The sequence below is a fragment of the Lethenteron reissneri genome, chromosome 17, assembly GCF_015708825.2.
Source record: "Lethenteron reissneri isolate LAM-NWPU_2019-01 chromosome 17, ASM1570882v1, whole genome shotgun sequence".
Lineage (NCBI taxonomy): Eukaryota > Metazoa > Chordata > Hyperoartia > Petromyzontiformes > Petromyzontidae > Lethenteron > Lethenteron reissneri.
This window is the reverse complement of record NC_083795.1, coordinates 7,105,324-7,124,214: the sequence shown is the minus strand read 5'-3', so window position 1 is coordinate 7,124,214 and position 18,891 is coordinate 7,105,324. Positions and strand designations below refer to the sequence as shown.

The following is an 18,891-nucleotide window of genomic DNA, read 5'->3' as shown; positions in this document are numbered from 1 at the left end:
GCGCGCGCACGCACGCATGCTTTGCCCAACACGCCGTGGGGTTTTTAATTGTAACGGAGCGCTTGGGAAGTTCGAGGCCGCGTGGGTGGACTGCGGCGCGAGTGTGGTCTTCGAGCTTGTGAGAGACGAGTGTTTCAGCGGCTGGCCGTGCAATTCCTCATTACTTGCAGAAACACGTCGTGTGCACACAACGTGCACACAACGTGTGCGTACGCGCACTGCTGTGTGTACAAGTCCTCTCCAAGCACAGGGCTTATTTATAGCGATCAGTGCTCTCCGTCTATTTTGAGCAAGGCTCTATTTTTTTTTTATGAAACCATGATTAACAAGGCATAAAAAGGCGGCGTTTAAAATACACTTTTCTAGTTAGCTACTAAAATATACATTGCACTTCTCTGGACGTTAACAAACACTAAGGAGGTTCTTTGGGGATGTTTACACAAGCGTCGGGCTCAAGTTTATACAATCAAAACAGTACGGGCGCAAAAAAAAAAAGTGGAATGTTTTGGGCCCCTTCGGCTGGGCCGAGAGGACACACCTGCGGTCACGCATGAGCCGCAGTGCAAATATATCGAAGGTGAAAATGTTATTTCTTAATTAAAGGGCTGAGACATAACAACTAATGAAGTATAATGGGGGGGATTGAGTCCGTTTTTGGGTCCGCGCGAGTGCGAGAGTGGTCGGGCGCGCGGAACCTTTCTCCAACAACCGCGACGACACCGCGGCTCTCAGCCGCGATGCAACGCAATTCCTAAAATCCACAAACCCCACAACGGCAGGACTGACTCGCCGCTCTCCACTCCCGGTACCGGATTTCAGACCTCCCCCTCCCCTCCCCGCGCCCCACAACCGCCCAGCCCCCTCTCCCACTGTGCGGTTGCCCACGAGAGAAGAAAGCGGCTGATGTCATTTTGAAAATAGGATTTAGACGCCAGTTCCCAATAAGCAGGGACTTGTGTCGTTGTTGAGCGCGAGCGCCGCTGTTGTTGTTGTTTGTTGTTGTTTGTTGTTGTTGTTGCTGCTGATGTTGCCGTGTTCCCCGTGATCCACGAGAGCTGGGCAGTTTCGGCGAGCAAAGGGTGTGGGACGCGCGAGGTGCTTTTGTCTTTGTTAGTGCGATTTTTTCGTGCCTTTTTCTTAATTTGTTGATTCATTTTGCTTGGTGTAGTGGGCTTTTCAATTGCTTGGTGTAGTGGCTGAAATGTGGGATTTGGCCATTGTGGATAATTAATGTACAGCGTCGTGGGATGCTGTTATGAAGGTGTTGTTCGATTGACAAATTGGTTCTTGATTTCGCACGTAAAAATCTAAAAAAAATATATAAACGTCTTATATATTTCAGGTGTTTTGTATTTAGGGGGTAGAGTGCAGCGTTTAAGCATGCCCCTTTGGGAACCTGGCAGGAGGAGTTCGATTCCCAGCCACGACTTAACGTCGGTGGCGAGCGACAGTTTGACTCAGTCCTGACTGCATCCCCCCCCCCTCCCTGGCTCCCCTTGATCAGCGTAGCTGAAGCAACCCCCAAAACCAACGTGGGGTTGGGAGACTTTCAGTCCAGCAGTGGATTGATTTCGTGCTGATGGATTGTCACAATTTCGTGCTGATGAATTGTCACAATTTCGTGCTGACTGATTGTCAAATCTTGGTCACGATTTCACGTCCCGATTTCACGTCCTGCTCGAGTAGCCTAAAATCAGCGTTACAATACAGCCCTGCTTTCTGTCTTGTATAATTGAGTATTACTTGCCACATATTCATGCAAGTATCAAGAGCTGTTTGTGGAATCGATGCATTGGCTACATGCCTATTAGTCACATGCCGATCATCTCACGAGCCGTGAACTCACTAATTGGGAGACGGTGGTTTAGTGGTTCGTGTACCGCGAGACTCCTGGCCACGGCAAACATGAGTGGCCAGTGGCATCCGAATCGGGCCCGAGCCCTCCCCGAGTTCACCATCCCCGCACGGGACAGCGCAGTGACGGACGTTTAAACGATGCCCGTGACCACACGGCACGGGGAGGCCTTCGTCCAGAAATAGGTTGAGAAATGGCCGTTCATTATTTGTATTACATGCATCTATTATGAATGATGCTGACGAGAGGCAACCGCAATGCGCAGTAAAAATGCGAACGTCCACACAGATCGTTCGGCAACCCCGCTTGCTGTACCGTCTCCTGATCCCATCTTAGGTCCACTTCTTCTCACCATCACCTCCCCGTCAACCACCCACCCCCCTACCCCAACCGACCCTACCATGGCCCTGTCCCCCTTCCCTAACCCCTCTCGCCCTCCCCCACTAAACCCCCCTAACTCCCCACCCCGCAACTCCCCTCTTCACAGCCGTACCCTCCCGGCCCCCTCGCTCCCCGAGCTCGCACTGACGAGGAAAACCAATATTGCCCGCGCCGACATTGACGCTGGGTCGAGTTTGTTTGACTTCTGTACCAAAGCGCTAATATTAACCAGAAAGTATAAGCGCACCTGAAATAATACGGCCGAGTGCTGAATGACGGAGCGCGCTTGACAGATCTAAGATAAACTATCGTTGCGCCCGCGCCAGCAGGCTTAGGAACAGCCCGCTAGGCCTGGTGACCTCTGGACAACACTTTTTTTTATGCCAGTCAGGAGGCGCTAAATCAATTAAATCTATTATAATGAAGCATCCTTCACATTCTTGAGCGGATATGTCACCGGTTATATTTAGCGCACGTGTAATTCGCCGGAGGGGAGCTACGGGCACGTTGGGGATGCGCGGGGGGGCGGGGGGGAAATGATGAGGTCATTTTATTTTAAGAGTTAATGTCAGTCCGCTGATGTGATGAAAGATTATCCACGCTATGTCAGCTGTGGGAGTTGTTTGTGACCATCCTTCACCGTGCTGGTCGGTCAGGGCTGGCGAAGGGAGAGAGGGGCCCCCCGGGGGGCTACAGCATTGGTTCATAAATGTGAGACATGGCAGTGATTAGCGCAGCGTGCTAACCACTGCGCCACCGCCCCTTTAGCCAAGAAAACTTTGTTGAGTCTGAAGACTCGTTCGCTGGAGGGCCCTGAATCGTGACGCTTGGCCGGTGCCATGTATCGGTATTTTGGCCGAAAGTTGGAGGACACCAGAGAAACCAGCAGAATGCTCGTGGCCCATGCAAGGTTGATAACTCAAAGCTCTGCGCAGTTGGATACAATAATTAATTCGACTCCCCGAGCGATATTTTTTAGCCTATTAGCACCTTATAGAACAATTTGTAACAGCGGTACAGATCGTAGTTTTTGTTATAGCAATATATATATTCAAATAAAATCAAACACTAGATATTAGATATCAAAAAAGAGGCAAAAGGGTTGAACCATTTAAACGTAAAATTAGAGCATGAATGTCTCATTTTGTGGATAGTTGTACAAATGGAGGGGGAAAAAATGTCTAGTAATACATATATAGATTTAAGAGTGGATGTGTTGGCTGTCTGGCTAACACATTGTCAGATCGCAAAGGACTGCGTGTTTGTGTATCGGAGTGTCTCTCTCCCCTCTCTCTCTCTCGCTTGTGTAAGAATTGCCTAATCAATCCCACATTCACGAAACGTGGCCGCGACCATCTGCTCCACATTTACCACACCAACACCCACCCACCCCAAATTCTGGCCAAAACAAGACGCACGGCGCTCACCGCTCCACGAGGTAGGCCACGGCTGCTCTCGCTTAGCAACGTGCCGAGAATTTGAACCAAACTAAACTATTTAAAAAATATATATTTTACCAGGTAAGGCCCCACTGAGCTACTGTATATAGCTCTATTTTTTAGAAGCGACTCAGCCACAAATTATTGCTCAACGAAAGTGTCTTATCACGTGGAAATGTATCGCAACCAAATTACTCTTATAATCGCACGTCGATTCTAAATATGGAGGGGGAAAACCGGAGGAGAAAGATCGACGCGGCTCCGGGGGTGAACATGCAAACTTCAAATATATAGGCGTGATGGGTCGGGATCGAACTCCCGACCATCCTGTATACCAGGCGAGGGAGTTGACATCTCGCTCACGGCACCGAGACCGCTACCCCCTCTGAGTCCCCAGACATCTGCGAACCAAGCGGAAGAGTGGACGCTGTGGGGGGCTGCAGGCACCGAACCACCCTACTGCTGCTGCTGCTGTCAGGGGCTGTGTGGTGCCAGAATCGGTTGCCACCTCAGGGATATCTAAAAACCGGGACGATAGCGTAACACGACAAATATTTTACAATACCAGCAGAGGGGTGGGGGGGGGGGAGATCTGCGTGTAAATGCATCGTTTAGAGTGTTGTTGTTGTTGGCGTATCATTAAGCAACTGACAAAACCTGGGGCTTATACTGTCCCGGGAATACTCACAGATTGCCCAGGACAGCAGCTACCTGGCAAGAGAAAGATCCAGGCACACAAACTGAGACAGGTGGCAACCCCCAGTGCCTCCAGCAGGTAGCGGCCGGGTTGATGGCGGATGCATTGTCAAGGGTCGTGGCGACGCGACCAGAGGGGGAGGGGGGGCGGGCAGTGTGCGTTGGGGCGCGGGGGATGGGGCGAGTTAAGAGACGCGCTCGAGGCCCTGATTGGTTCATTAGCGCCGCTTGTTTGTGCAGCCTGGAGTAATTACACGGCTGCATGGAGCCTCCCCCAGCCACCTCCTCCCCATCTCCATCCCCACCCTCTCCCCTCCCTCCAACTCGCGCTCAATCAATGTCCACCACCTCGGCTTCCCTCTCCCACTCCCTAGCACATTCGCCCCACTCCTTATCCGTGCCCCCTCCTCCTTCTCTGCATTACCCCTCCCCCAAGTATGATGTGTGTGGGTGTGTTAGTAGAAGAGTAGGGGGGGAGCAAGGAGATAGCAGAACGGCGAAGATCGTTGTCCTCGTGCGGCGGTGTTTATTTACCCGGTCACTGAGAACCGCCCAGCTGTGTAATTGCCGCTTAATGGGCAAGGACATGTCAGGCTGATTATATTAGTTTCGAATCGTGGGGATGCGACGCATGGGGGGAGGTGGCGGCGGGGGTGGAAGACACAAAGACGTGTTGGTGGTGTTGGTGGTTGGGGGGGGGGGATGAAAGAAGGAGGAGTGGGGGGGGGTAGAGGAGGAGAGGATTCGCTTGACGGGTTCTCTCCGCACGCGGCTGCTCATCCTCCATTGGTGTGCCCACCGACAACTCCGCAGTTCGATTGCGATGACGATGTCAAGCTCGCGTGGGCTCGCGCATTGATCGATCGCGAATGGACCGAGCGATCAGCACCATCGAACCCCCCCCCACCCCCCGTCCGTCCTCCCGTCCTCCTCCTCTGCCTTGCACCACTTTATGAGATCCAACCCCCCCCCCCCCCCCCGTACTCGCCGCCGCTCGTGTTGTGCCGGCTTTTCCCGTTGCTTTGCTCGCGCAACACGTTTCTAGCGGCCTCATTTGCACGTTCTCACTTTGGCCAACATCGCTTGCCGGCGCTCGGAGAGAAAGTGTCTGTGCATGTGTAATACGGGCGTAAATGGGCGGGGCGGATATGACGATCCGAGAGGGAGGAGTCAGGGTGACGTGGGGGAGAAGTTATAGCGGGGAGACAGGAAGCTATCTGGGTCAGTCGGGGGAGTGAAGGGTGGTGAACACGTTGGGTGGTCGCCGTGCCTCAGCCTGGTGGCTGAGGGGCTCATGACGGCGCCAGCCAGCGGGGTGGAAGAGAGAGTGGAGGATTGAGGTAGGAAGTGGCGAGATAGCCACAGAGGCCACGAAGGGCTGAGGTAGGAAATGGCGAGATAGCCATAGAGGCCACGAAGGGCTGACATTGGGAGGTGGCGAGATCGCCACGCACGGAGGAACAGGGAGCAGAGATGGAGCTGCTGGGGGAGCAGCCAGAGGACTGTACCAAGAGCCTGCAGCGGAGCTGCAGGAGCGTGGAAGGCTACGGGAGCGAAGGCAGATGTGGGGCTGCCAGGGAGAGAGTCTCAGGAGGAGTGCCGTGTGGGAAGGAGAACGCGAGCCCCAAATAAAGGACACGGAGTCAGCAAGAAGTGTCTGAGTCCTTTTATTACACTGGAGTCAGAAGTGAAACGGCATCTCAAAACAACTGAGAGAAAGAAGAAAAAAAAAAAGAATATTCCTGCTACATCATCCGACGACGACGACCTTCCTCAGACGGTGGACCTGCCTGCGATGGAAGAGGAGATCCGTTCTGGAACGAGTACGGGTCCGGGTGAGCAAGGTGTCGCCGCGTCGGTGGACCTGTCTGTGCCGGAGGACGCCAACTTACGATGGAGACAGATGGCGATGCAGATGGGGACCTTGAAAATCGTGCTGGCGCAACTGTGTGAGTTCACCACGCCGAGGACGACGTCGGGGAGGCCCGGTGGTGATCCGCAGGCCTCTGCCTTTCCTGCGCTGCCAGCGCCATTGCCACGTGGCACGAAGACGCCATCTTGGGCGTGGCAGGGGAGAAACGGCGGGAAGCCGCCATCTTGTCTTCACCGCGGCGGGAGGACGCCGTCATCTTCAACATCGCGGCGGAGAGGCAGCCTTGCGCTGCCATCTGGAGGTGCCGCGGGGTGAGCAGCCTGCTGTGAGCTGCTGTTTTTCGAGGGGGTGCTGCGAGGAGAAGACGCCGATGCTGCAGCTGCTGGGGCGGGAGCTTCCCGTCCTGGTTCGGGTGCGTGACAACGGAGCCGTCAAGTCGCCGAACGAGTTCTGCGAGGCGTCTCAAGTTGCCACCCTGCCGTCCTCTTCTTGCTGCAGCCCCGGGCGAGTCATAACGATACGCACCCGGCCTTAACACACACCTCACTCATCTTTCGAGGGCCGGGGGGGGGCTATTTTGGTTTTCTCTTATGACTCGATTGTGCGGAGCGCGGTTCGGACTGTGTGTATGTGTGTGTAATAACGATGAACGCGCTATCTGCTTGTTGCTTGGTGTCAATATAAGTGTGTGCGTGTGTTGAGAATGGACGGAGAGTCTGCTGTATTTGCTGAGTGTCAAATTGTGTGTGTGCGCTGCTGCGTGGAGTTGTTATCTTGATGGTGAAGTTAATTATTAACTTGGGAGCGTCGGGTATCTTGCGCTGTATTATTTGTGGGTTACCTTGTGCGATGGGCTTAATTGGAAAAAAATAATATATATTTTTTTGGTGTATTGTGCTGCGAGGTGCTGTGTGCCATGCGATTGTTGCAAGAGAGAGAATAATTGTGTTGTTGCTGCAAAGTTACGACAGGATTAATGGTGTGTTGGTTGCCTGCAGATCTGCTTGCTATTGTGCTTAAATGTACGCGTGTGATCGCGATATGCTGATTGCATGTGCTGTTATACCGTTCTGTATGGTTATGGGGTGCGATGCAGTGGTTGACTATTGGAATTGAGATTGTTATTATATTGTGCGTACCTGTTGGAAATTGCTAACAAATTCGAGGGGGACCCAAATATTTGGTTGTATGGTTGTTGTGCACACGAGATTGCGTGTATATTATAGAGGGGGACCATAAAATTTGGTTGTATGGGTGTTGTGCACACGAGATTGCGTGTATATTATAGAGGGGGACCCAAAAATTTGGTTGTATGGGTGTTGTGCACACGAGATTGCGTGTATATTATAGGGGTAATTGAGCTTTTTGAAAATGAGGGTGCGCGATGACGCCGTTGTGGGTGTCTCAAAGGTTAATGCTAATGGGACCGTAAATTGGCGCCAAGTGGCGTCGCGTATTCGGTTGATCGCATGCAGCCACGAGTTGCTTGGCGAGTTGGGTTGTGTAACTAATGTGGTTGGTAAAATATTGGTTAAAAATTCCACGATATGACAGCTGTGCGCAGCAAGCTGGGGCTGTGCGTCTATCGTTGGTGGGGTTGTTATAACGTGACGGGGGATGCGTCTTGTGACCCCCAGCTAAGGGAAGCTGGGGTGCACGAATGGAGAAAACTGGCCACGTGTTCGCACGTTGGGCCGCCATTTTGCGCGCACGCGGGGTATGGCGACGATGCGCTTTGCGGAAAGGGCCGCCATTTTGAGTGCGCGCGAGAGATTGCGCGAACGCGCTGGGCGAAGGGGGACGCCATTTTGAGCGCGCGGGATAAACCGAGGTGGGGCAAATATTCCATCTGTTATGCCTGCCATTGTTGATTGGGTGATGCACGAGTTGTGGTCACATCGGCCTATGGCTGATGGCTGACCTGACAGCCCGGAGGCGAAACCTCCGTGGTATGTCTTAAACTAATGGGCCATGTGCTCATATGGCTCGGGGAGTCATGGTTCAGTTGTGCGGTGGCAGACTGAACCTGGTGTGCCTGGGGCTCACGGGATCTGGGTTAGGGTGTTATTGTCTCTATAAGAGAACATTGCCCCGTGGGGAGAGTACAGGGGGTCTGGCATTGCTGGGGGATGGACCTTCCCTGGGCTATAAAGCATCGGACTATACGAGGCTGGTGTGTGTCCATCTCTGATGGGATAGTAAGGGAGGAGCGTGGCCGAGTTGCTGCTCATCCCCGAAATTGCACTAGCTGAGAGTATGGTCAGTGGATGTTGCTGTGGGTTGACGACCACGGTGGGGGTTAGGGCGAGTTAAACGTTACCACTGGGGAGCGTGGCTCTCTCCACGCGAGGGTGTGCGATTAGGCGTTTTGTTGGGTTGCTGAGAGTGACCGTGGGTACATGCTGTGTACGTGCGATGTCTGTGCTGGTCCTCAAGGGAGGACTGCTGGTGGGTAAGAGCAGGAAATTTTGTTGTTGTTGTCACGTGTAAATGATATTGTTGTTAAAATGTAAATACTGGGGCATCCATTGCGTTATTTTAGGTAATTATGGGGAGTTTTTTTTAAGCGGGCTGGATTTACATCATCTCCACTACCCTGAGGCCGGGTGGCTGTCGTGTACGACATGCGGATGTGCGTTGTTGTGCTGTGCCTCAGGGGATTGGATTCTCCTTCTCGTCACAGATTCTTCAGCTCCCGTCGCACTGGGTGTTACCTGGTGTGCTAGCTGGATGAGGACTTGAAGGAGCAATTGAGCGCCGTTCGTCATTCTGCTCTACCACTTGCTCTTTGACGTTGGACTTGAGCCGAGCGGATGGAACTGCAACATGGACACGCACTAAAACATCACATTTCTGGATTGTGCGCGTTGGCCGTTCTTGCGTGTCAGTTGCCGTTTTTGTTCATTGTGCCATTTTTATTCTTGTTGATGTTGCGCGGAGGACAGGCCGGTGTTCTGTTCCAGTTCCTGATACCTCCCCTTTCGTTGCTTGTGTTGTTGTTGTTATAATCTCCGTTGTGTCTGGGGGACTCCTGATTGTGATGCCTTCGCCCGCATTATTTTGTTCTGTTTCAGCCGAGGACGGCTGGGATTTTCTGTACGGGGGAGGGTAGTGTAATGCGGGCGTAAATGGGCGGGGCGGATATGACGATCCGAGAGGGAGGAGTCAGGGTGACGTGGGGGAGAAGTTATAGCGGGGAGACAGGAAGCTATCTGGGTCAGTCGGGGGAGTGAAGGGTGGTGAACACGTTGGGTGGTCGCCGTGCCTCAGCCTGGTGGCTGAGGGGCTCATGACGGCGCCAGCCAGCGGGGTGGAAGAGAGAGTGGAGGATTGAGGTAGGAAGTGGCGAGATAGCCACAGAGGCCACGAAGGGCTGAGGTAGGAAATGGCGAGATAGCCATAGAGGCCACGAAGGGCTGACATTGGGAGGTGGCGAGATCGCCACGCACGGAGGAACAGGGAGCAGAGATGGAGCTGCTGGGGGAGCAGCCAGAGGGCTGTACCAAGAGCCTGCAGCGGAGCTGCAGGAGCGTGGAAGGCTACGGGAGCGAAGGCAGATGTGGGGCTGCCAGGGAGAGAGTCTCAGGAGGAGTGCCGTGTGGGAAGGAGAACGCGAGCCCCAAATAAAGGACACGGAGTCAGCAAGAAGTGTCTGAGTCCTTTTATTACACATGCATTTATGTCTCTAGCCTCGCCGTGCGAGAAGCTGCGTTCGTAGCGGCCCATGTGACTCTCGTATGGCTCCGTCGTGGTTGTGTGCAAAGCGGTCTGTGTGCGTGTGTAATGCGCGTGCAAGGTCTGTGTGTGTAATGTGTATGCAAGGTCTGTGTGTCTGTGTGTGTAATGCGTGCAAGGTCTGTGTGTGTGTAATGCGCGTGCAAGGTCTGTGTGTGTAATGTGTGTGCAAGGTCTGTGTGCGTGTGTAATGCGCGTGCAAGGTCTGTGTGTGTAATGTGTGTGCAAGGTCTGTGTGTGTGTGTAATGTGTGTGCAAGGTCTATGTGTGTGTGTAATGTGTGTGCAAGGTCTGTGTGTGTGTGTAATGTGTGTGCAAGGTCTGTGTGCGTGTGTAATGCGCGTGCAAGGTCTGTGTGTGTAATGTGTGTGCAAGGTCTGTGTGTGTGTGTGTAATGCGTGTGCAAGGTCTGTGTGTGTGTGTAATGTGTGTGCAAGGTCTGTGTGTCTGTGTGTGTAATGCGTGCAAGGTCTGTGTGTGTGTAATGCGCGTGCAAGGTCTGTGTGTGTAATGTGCGTGCAAGGTCTGTGTGTGTGTGTAATGTGCGTGCAAGGTCTGTGTGTGTAATGCGTGTGCAAGGTCTGTGTGTCTGTGTGTGTAATGCGTGCAAGGTCTGTGTGTGTGTAATGCGTGTGCAAGGTCTGTGTGTATATGTATGCAAGGTATGTGTGTGTATGTGTGTGCAAGGTCTGTGTGTGTGTAATGCGTGTGCAAGGTCTGTGTGTGTGTAATGTGCGTGCAAGGTCTGTGTGCGTGCATAATTCGCGTGGCTATATATTTATCTAAACTGTTCGCATCTCTCAGAATGCGCCCGAGTTCGATGTCTCTCTCTCTCTCTCAAGCTCAGCAGCGGTGAGCCTGGATAGTGCTGAACCGCGACCACCATGCATCACGGGTGTTAGAGTGCTGCGGCTGCTGTTGCTGCTGTTGCGAGGACGCATTGTTGGCAGCAGAGGCACAGAAGACGAAGAGTGCAGAAAATCCATTGCACTGTAATTTTACTCTCTCACGTCCCTCACGTCTGTGCTCCCCCCGCCCCCCCCCCCCCCCCCGCAACTTCACCAGCTCGCAGCCGTCCTCAGGTGAAGACCTGGTCTTCACCTGAGGACGTTTCGGCCACAACGCAAGGCTGCTTGCGTTGTGGCCGAAACGTCGTGAGAATTATTTTATGATGTTTTATTTTTATTATTTTATTACTTCCCTTCTACGTGACTTTACCGAAAGAACCAAGAAGATGAATCCCTGCAGTCACGAAAGCTTTAAATCGAAATTTCGCACTAACCAGTTTGGTGAAGTATGGTCAAATGCCCCCCGCCTTGGCCACGACTCCCACGGTGTGTGGAGGCTCTCATCACGGTCGTTACATATTTGTTTGCTCACATGTTCGGACCTATGAATGCGAATACGAAGACACACACACACTCACGAAGGTATGGGTGTCCGCCTGCCTGTGTGAAGGAGTGTTTGTGTGTGTGTATACGTGTGGTTGTGTATACACATACACAAGTGGAAATTATCTCTGGATTGTAGAGGTGATTTGGAGGGAGGGGGGGGGGGGTGCAGGCATCATTAAGGGGCCTGACCCCAGGAAATTACTTTTACAATCCGAGGAATGTCAGGAGAGGATTCCCCCGTGAGGGGACGGAGGCCTGTGTAGCTGTTTGTCAGGGCGGGGAGGACTATCTGTGAAAATAACAACAGCGTGGATCTGCTCGCGGTGTCATTGACGGAGGAAGAGGAGGGTGGTGGGTCGAATTGTAGTGAGTCTCAGAAAATGTGTTTTATCCTGGAGGAATCCCATGAGCTCCAAAGCTCTTTCTCACAGATGCTCAGCAGCAAGAGCAGTGGGCAGGGCAGATGGTTTGCTGGTGTAACGTGCTGACCTGCCCCTACTGGACATCTGTGAAAAAGAGCTTTATAGCTCCTCGGATCCCTCCGGTATGAATAAATATTCAGATTCTGATTTCGGATTTGTAATTCTCAGATGTGTCGGCACTGCAATTATGGGAGAATGCATGCGTATATAGAATGTGCTATACTCATCATGAGCAACAGTAGCTGTGCCTTATCCACTGCTGGATTATTGCCTCGAGCCACTTGCATAAAGTACGAGCCGTGAGTGGGCCCCTGCATCCTACAGAACTGAGTTCGATTCCCAGCCATGGCTAACACCAGTGGTGAGTGAAATCTGAGCTGGTCCTGGGCCCTTCGACCCTTCACCCCCTGGCAGTGACCAGCACAGTGAAGTGAGTCACCCCAGTGGCCGACGGGGAAACCTTCATCCGACGGTGAATTGCCGTGTCAGTGTTCATGTCAAACGTGGGTAGCTTCGCACAAGACGAAACGCTCCCACGTGTCTATTGTTTTTAGTTTTTGCAAACAAAGTTAAGAGGTGCTACACTCATTGTGGAGAGTACGGGGTACGTGTTTGTGTGTGCGTGTGCACTGCGCTACAAATCTGACTCCCTGAGTTTGATTCTTGGCCATGGCTAATGTCAGCGGCGAGCGTCGTCTGAACCGGTTCCGGGCCTCCCCTATGTGAGCTCGGCCTTAAATGAGTAGCTGGTGTGGTGTGTAAACATCGGCACTGGACAAATGCGTATTGTTGACCACACCACCTCCTTCGTCCACAATTCAAGCCTTTATTGGTACTCGCAAACAGCACTTGCCCTAACAGTCTTCTCAAGGCTATATGGGGGATCTTTGTTCGATCTTTGTATTGTACACACTCGAGCGTTGCAAGATACAATGGCATCTCTGTCCTTTCGTCTCAAACGGTGTTCGTGCCAACAAATGCGGTGACACGGGATCTCGGCACATCTGACATCCGTTTGCACACAAATTATAGAACAAATGATACATCACCTGAACTTTGTTTTCAGTTGCATGCATGCATGCACGCACACAGTCAAACAGGCACTCATGCACACAATCACAAGCACTTGCACGCACACACACACAAAGCCAAAAGCCCCATATAGCCTTAAGCAGGCTTGTTGGGGCAAGTGTTGTTAGTGAGCACCCATTCGGGCCGGCACAGCACCAGGTACTCGTATAAGGCCGAGTTGACCTCGATGAACTTCGCAACCGATCCTATGGCTGCACTCAAAGTTAGAAGTTCAGGTTTTGAGGCGCCATTCACTGTCCACTATTTCACCGTTTCCCATTTACAAAGACAAAGTGGCGAGATGCTTACACACTGCACCAGGTACTCATTTGAGGCCGAGTCGACCTAGGAGAGGCCCTGGACCGGTTCAGCTAATCGTCACCGGTGTTAGCCACGAGCGAGAAACGAACTCGGGTCGCCGGGTTCGTAGCGCATTGCGCTAACCGCTACACCACCGCTCCTCACTTACACACACACAAAGACAAACACACGCAGAGTCTGACAACCCGCGCTTTAACGCGCGCATGCCAAGGGTGCGGCTCAGGGTTCGCGACCTCGGGAAATGAGCGGTGAATGGCTCGGATTTCCTGCCGCGCTGTGATCTCTGACCCACGCCACCACAGGTGTGCCGGGGCACACAGGGGGCGAGCGAGCGAGGGACAGAGACGGAGAGAGCCCCTTCCATTCTCAGACGACGCACAGCGTCGCTCGCGCCTTTAATTGCAGCCACTGCCCCGCGTGGTAATTGCCTCTGCGTGATTTGTACATTCTGTAGTTGTGGTGGTCGGGTTGATGAGATAATGGGATTTTTTTTTTCCTTCACTCTTTTTTTTTTTTATCGAAGAATAGTAATTTGATGAAATGTGATATATACATTTTTTATCCTTTTTTTGGGATATCGATTTTCACATTTCAGGATTGGCCTGCTTGCTTTGCGAGAGTTCCGCGTGGAAGCGCGCACATTCTTGTTAACGGCCCTCGATGCACAACGTGTTGATTTTAAAAGGTTTTTTAAAAAATTAATTTGCGCGTGAAATTTTCGACGTGTCTCTAAAAGAGTGCGTAATTGCCGGAGTTTTATTATTTTTAAGATGTCTTCTTTTACGGATCTATATTAGCCACAGGATCTAATAAGAAAGGATCAGCATTACCCAATGAAATATTTCTGTGCTTGAGAGGTCAATAATGCCTGCGTAAGCATTCTGCTTGCACACGAGACTTGCCTTCACACTTTTGTTTAATAGCAACATGATAATAACGATAATAGTGTTTAATTGCCTGTTGTCCATGTGAGTGTACATTAATTTGTCATTGTAGTTTGTGGTATGTATGCAGTTGAACTTCTTTCGCACCGTACGTAGCCAGCCGTGCTAATCTTTGTTGTGATCACTTTTTTGTTGTTTGTGCTTTTTATGTTTTGGTGCCATTTCTTAATTTGTTGTTCATTTTTTATTTTGCTTGCTGTAGTAAAGGTTTTCATTTGCTTGGCGTGTATGTGCGTGCGTGCATTGGCCTTCTTTCGCGCCGCGCGTAGCCAAACCCCGTCTGTGGGATTTGCTCCTGATGTATAATTAACCTACCGCATTGTGTGACGCCGTTGGCACGAAATGACGCTCCGTATAAAATTCAAGTATCATCATCATCGTTAATAACACTGGTCAACAACAAAAAAACATTTTTTTCTGACCTGGACTTTTGCAGCTGTTCTAGACTAATTTCAGGGTGCTGATTCCAAATCTGGTCTCAGATTTGCTCTATCACATCTCATTTTATGCTATCGGCATACCCCATTTTCATTGATTTTACCCGAAATTAACTCTGTCATTTATGATTGCAAGTTGTTGCGAGTCAGTGACTGCTTTAGTGTTAAACATGGTGCTGTATTTTTAGGATAGTATGTAGATATCCACATTTATTTAATATTTTTCTTCTGCAGTTTTTTATTGAAAATGCAATATTTTATATCTCAAAAACCTAATGTGATAGACAAAAACTGATGCCAGATTTGGAATCAACACCCCAAAATTACATTAGACCCGTTGGAATACCTTATGCCAGAAAAAGTGTGTTGACCAGTGTTATTGATGCAGGGTGGTGCTCACCGCGTGTGCCTGGCACAGGACCGCGCTGCTGCGCGCACGGCCCCGCCTCGCGCTGCCGCTGCAGACCCTCGTGTGCACCGCCACCTTCGCCGCCGCGCTGCCCCTCGCCATCGCCATCTTCCCGCAGTACTCCCAGGTGAGCGCCCCTTCGTCCACACCCACGGTGGGGGGGGGGGTGGGTCGGGAGGGGGTGGGTCGGGGGCGGAGGGGTGGGTCGGGGGGGGAGGGGTGGGTCGGGGGGGGGGGTCCGATAACAACACGGAGGAACGCCGCCACCTGTTGCGGTCTTCCCAGGGTCGTCTTCCCGCTCTTCCGATTGTCCGTCCTGCGAGGTCTGTAAGTCTTTCCCGGGACGCTAAAAGTCAGAATGAGAATATTTATACTGGAGGAATCCGATGAGTTTTAAAGCTCTATTTCACAGATGTCCAGTAGGCGCGGGTGATAATGATAACGATGATAGACCCAGGGCTCAATTTCTCACTCATTATTTTCCTGCACTGCTGCTCGGCTGGCTTGGAAGCGGGGGTTATCGGCGTTGGGCCTCGCGCCTTGCGCTGTTTGGTCAAAAGATTCCTGCAACTAATTTAACGTGGGGAGGCCTTCACCCAACAGTGGACTGACAAAGGACTCTCAATGGTTTTTTTTTACGTTATTCACGAAACTGTGAATGCAGCAAGCCTATCCATAACCATCCTGTAAATTGTTTGGTGATACTTGAGTTAGCATTGGTGCCCAAGGACGAATTAAACATTCAACACGCTCATCATTAACGCCGAAAAGGAAACGTATAATAGGCGACGTTTCATGGAAATGGCCCTTCATAGCATAATGATCCCATATTATCGTACCCTATTTTGCCACCACCACCCACACTACTGGATCGCGAGGACAAAACAAGGCGAGGTGGATGTGGCTGTGTGCCAAAATGATTCCCGTAGCAGCGCTCCGGACTGTTCACGGCTTACGTTAACCACTCTGTACGCCGTTCCAGACGATGTGAGACATTCCTCCTCCTCCTCCTCGTGAGATGTCCTGGATCTTTGTACGTCAGGGGGTGGCAGCCCGATATGTCGCTCGGACAGGTCACGGTTAACCTCTCCTTTCATCCACATGGTCAGACGAGTTGTAACGTTTCGTGCTTGTGATTCGCTCCGAGATTCCATTTTCATTAAGTTTGGGGAGAAGGAGACAATGTCACAGGTACACTCTTATGTGATACAATAGTACCAAATGTTGTCTCCTGCTGTGTTTAGAATTTTAATAACGTTGCATTAATAAGTACACTATAGAGAAAATGAGCAATGATAATTCACTCCTGTAGCTTGCGTGTAATGTTTTGCTTCGGTCACAAATAAACCCAGATGGATCATCACTGTAACTTTGTACGTCCTAATGTGGGATAGCTAATAGCAATAGCCCTGCAGGGTGTGTGTGAGATACAGCTCCAGTTACTATTCGTACATCGAGGCATCGATTCATCAATTAAAACCACTTCTTACTCTCACAATATACACACACAGAATCCTGCATTTATTTACACACTGCAAATTGTAGGTACCAGATATGCTGACGTTAAATTTAGAAAAACGGAGCGAACAAAACTGTACAGACGAGACGAAAAAAACCACAATGGAGAAAAAAAAAACATCCGATGTTTTTTACAAGGAAAAACACATTTTAAAAAAATCAAATCACGACGCGGATTTGTCCTAACATTCACCGGGATGAATCGTCACATGCCCAGGGTTCACCCCATTCTCTGCGCTGACGGTGCGTGACATTGATCGTCACACTCTGGAACATTGCGGTGACGACGACGGCGGTTGGGGGTGTCGAGCTGAGCAGCAGTTGAACTTTGAACTTTTAACCGCAACGAATGGGGACGCTACCCCCTCGCTCACCTGCCCAGCGCGGCCAAGAAGGGGCCCCTCAGGAAGCACGGCGCGTGTTTGAACGCCTGCCCGTTCTCTCTCCCACTCGTTGGCTCGCCCACCCGCTTGGAGCTCGCTCGTTGGCCATGTAACGCATGCACGCACGCACGCACGGGGGCCTCTGGGCAGGCCCCGGCACTCGCCCGTCGATTGTATCTGCGCCGTCCCACGTCGGTTCTATCGCGCGCTCGCATCTTCCCGCGCCGCCAGCCGCAGAGTGTGCGCTCCATCACTCACGGCTGCCGCCGCCGCCACCACCAAGAACCCCCACTCCCCCCCCCCCCCCCCCCCCCCCCCCCCCCCCCCCCCGCCGTGTCTTTTGCGCGCACGTAGGCCGGACGGGAACGGCACCGCTGAGCGTTGGCAGCGGACTCCGTCCAGTTGGGTTTTATTTTTGGTGGAATGTGATTTGGAAAAGTGTTGACTGCGCTGTCGCCGTGACTCTAGACCGACTCGACCGCGGCAAAGAGGCGAGCGCAGCAGCGAGCGGTCGCTGTTCCGAAACGGCTGACGACGGAGCCGCCACCGTTCTCTTGGCAGAACGGAGCCACGAGGGGCAGTTGTGCTGGGCCCTCGACTTTTGTTAGGATCCTCGGCAGCAGAACTCCAACAGTTGACCCCGATTCCCTCCGCTTGTCTTGCGCCATCCCAAAAATTGGTTTCTGGGATCTCGGACGAATTTGTGGAGGGGTGATTTATTAATAGAAACCTTTATTACTGAGGTGATTATGCTAATTGCTCTGATAGCATGAAGGCGAAGATCTTAGCCAAATACCTAATGCACTCAGAGAAGTGCCCGAGTCGGTTAACGTCCTTTATTTAAGACCAGGGGGAAGAGACCATTGGGAGCAGGAGTTTCTGTAGCAAAACGGGGGGGGGGGGGGGGGGGGGTCTGGGTTAAATAAATAGTGGAACAGCAGCCAAGGTTCAGTGGGTAAATTGGTTTAACGGTTTTCAGCATGAGGCAAATGTGAGGGTCCAGTTTCTGCACGTCATTGCCAAGCATTCCTTTGCTAAATCAAAAACAATGGCAAGTTCAATGTTTAATGCTGTCATGTGATCGTGTATCACAAACACTATCAAATGCAGTGTTTAGAGCAAAGACGTTGATTTCAGGAGTTACGTGAAGTAATTTGAAGTCTCACAGTGGCTGACTTTTTAGGCTCCATTCGCAGTGAAAAAGCCAATGCTTCAAAATATTGCAGCTTATTTTGTCAATCCACTGCTGGATGATGGTCTCCCCCACACCGTGTCAAATTTTGGGGTTTGTTTGATGGTGTCCAGCACGCTGGTCAGTGTAGCTTGGCGTTGTTGTTTGTTTGTCGTTCTTACCAGTGGGCCTGTCACGATGCCTCGACTCGTCGATTAGAGACCAATCCCTACGCTCTCGTTTAAATGCGTCGAAAGCGTGCGCTTGATAACCGCTCGTTGATGTTGTTGCAAATTCGACGCGCGTGCCGCAACGAGGCCGAATGGAGTGGAGGAAACCGTACAAGTGTAACAGACCAAAATTGAGAACCAATGAAAACGAGAGACCGTTAAAATATATTGAAAATGGCATCGCTGAATCGTGACAATTCATCTCTTCGCTCGAGAGGTCAAAGGTTATTCACCTCCGATTAGCACGGTCGGCTATGTACTGTGCGAAAGAAGTTCCACATATATGGCCACTACCCAGCACTTCTCCCTGCACGCTCCTCTTGTGCATCTACAAGAAGCGGTTTCCTGGTGTTTACCTTTTACAAACTCTGCGAACTCTGAAGCCCAAAGTGGTATTTTGGCTGCTATAAATTTCCATGTAATAAGTCACTTCGTTAAGCTATCATTTGTGGCCAAGTCACTTCTTCAAGAGAGCTATGTGGCTCAGTGGGCCTTACCTTGTAAAATAAAAAAAATAGTTCGTTAAATAAAGTTACTTGGTATAAAAAGAGCCCCCATGGTGCTGGCATGCATTTTTGCATGGAAATTTGCTCCTATCTGGCTCCGGGCCAC

The 18,891-nt window shown here is 51.4% G+C and overlaps 1 protein-coding gene across 1 annotated transcript in view; it reads left to right on the top strand.

Moving 5' to 3' along the window:
* The window catches only part of SFXN5 (sideroflexin 5), a 135,324-nt gene that overhangs the window by 94,711 nt on the left and 21,722 nt on the right, over positions 1 to 18,891 (top strand). The window contains exon 13 of the mRNA XM_061552992.1: positions 14,987 to 15,104. Coding sequence (XP_061408976.1) covers positions 14,987 to 15,104 — 118 coding nt within the window. The remainder of the gene's footprint in view (positions 1 to 14,986; positions 15,105 to 18,891) is intronic.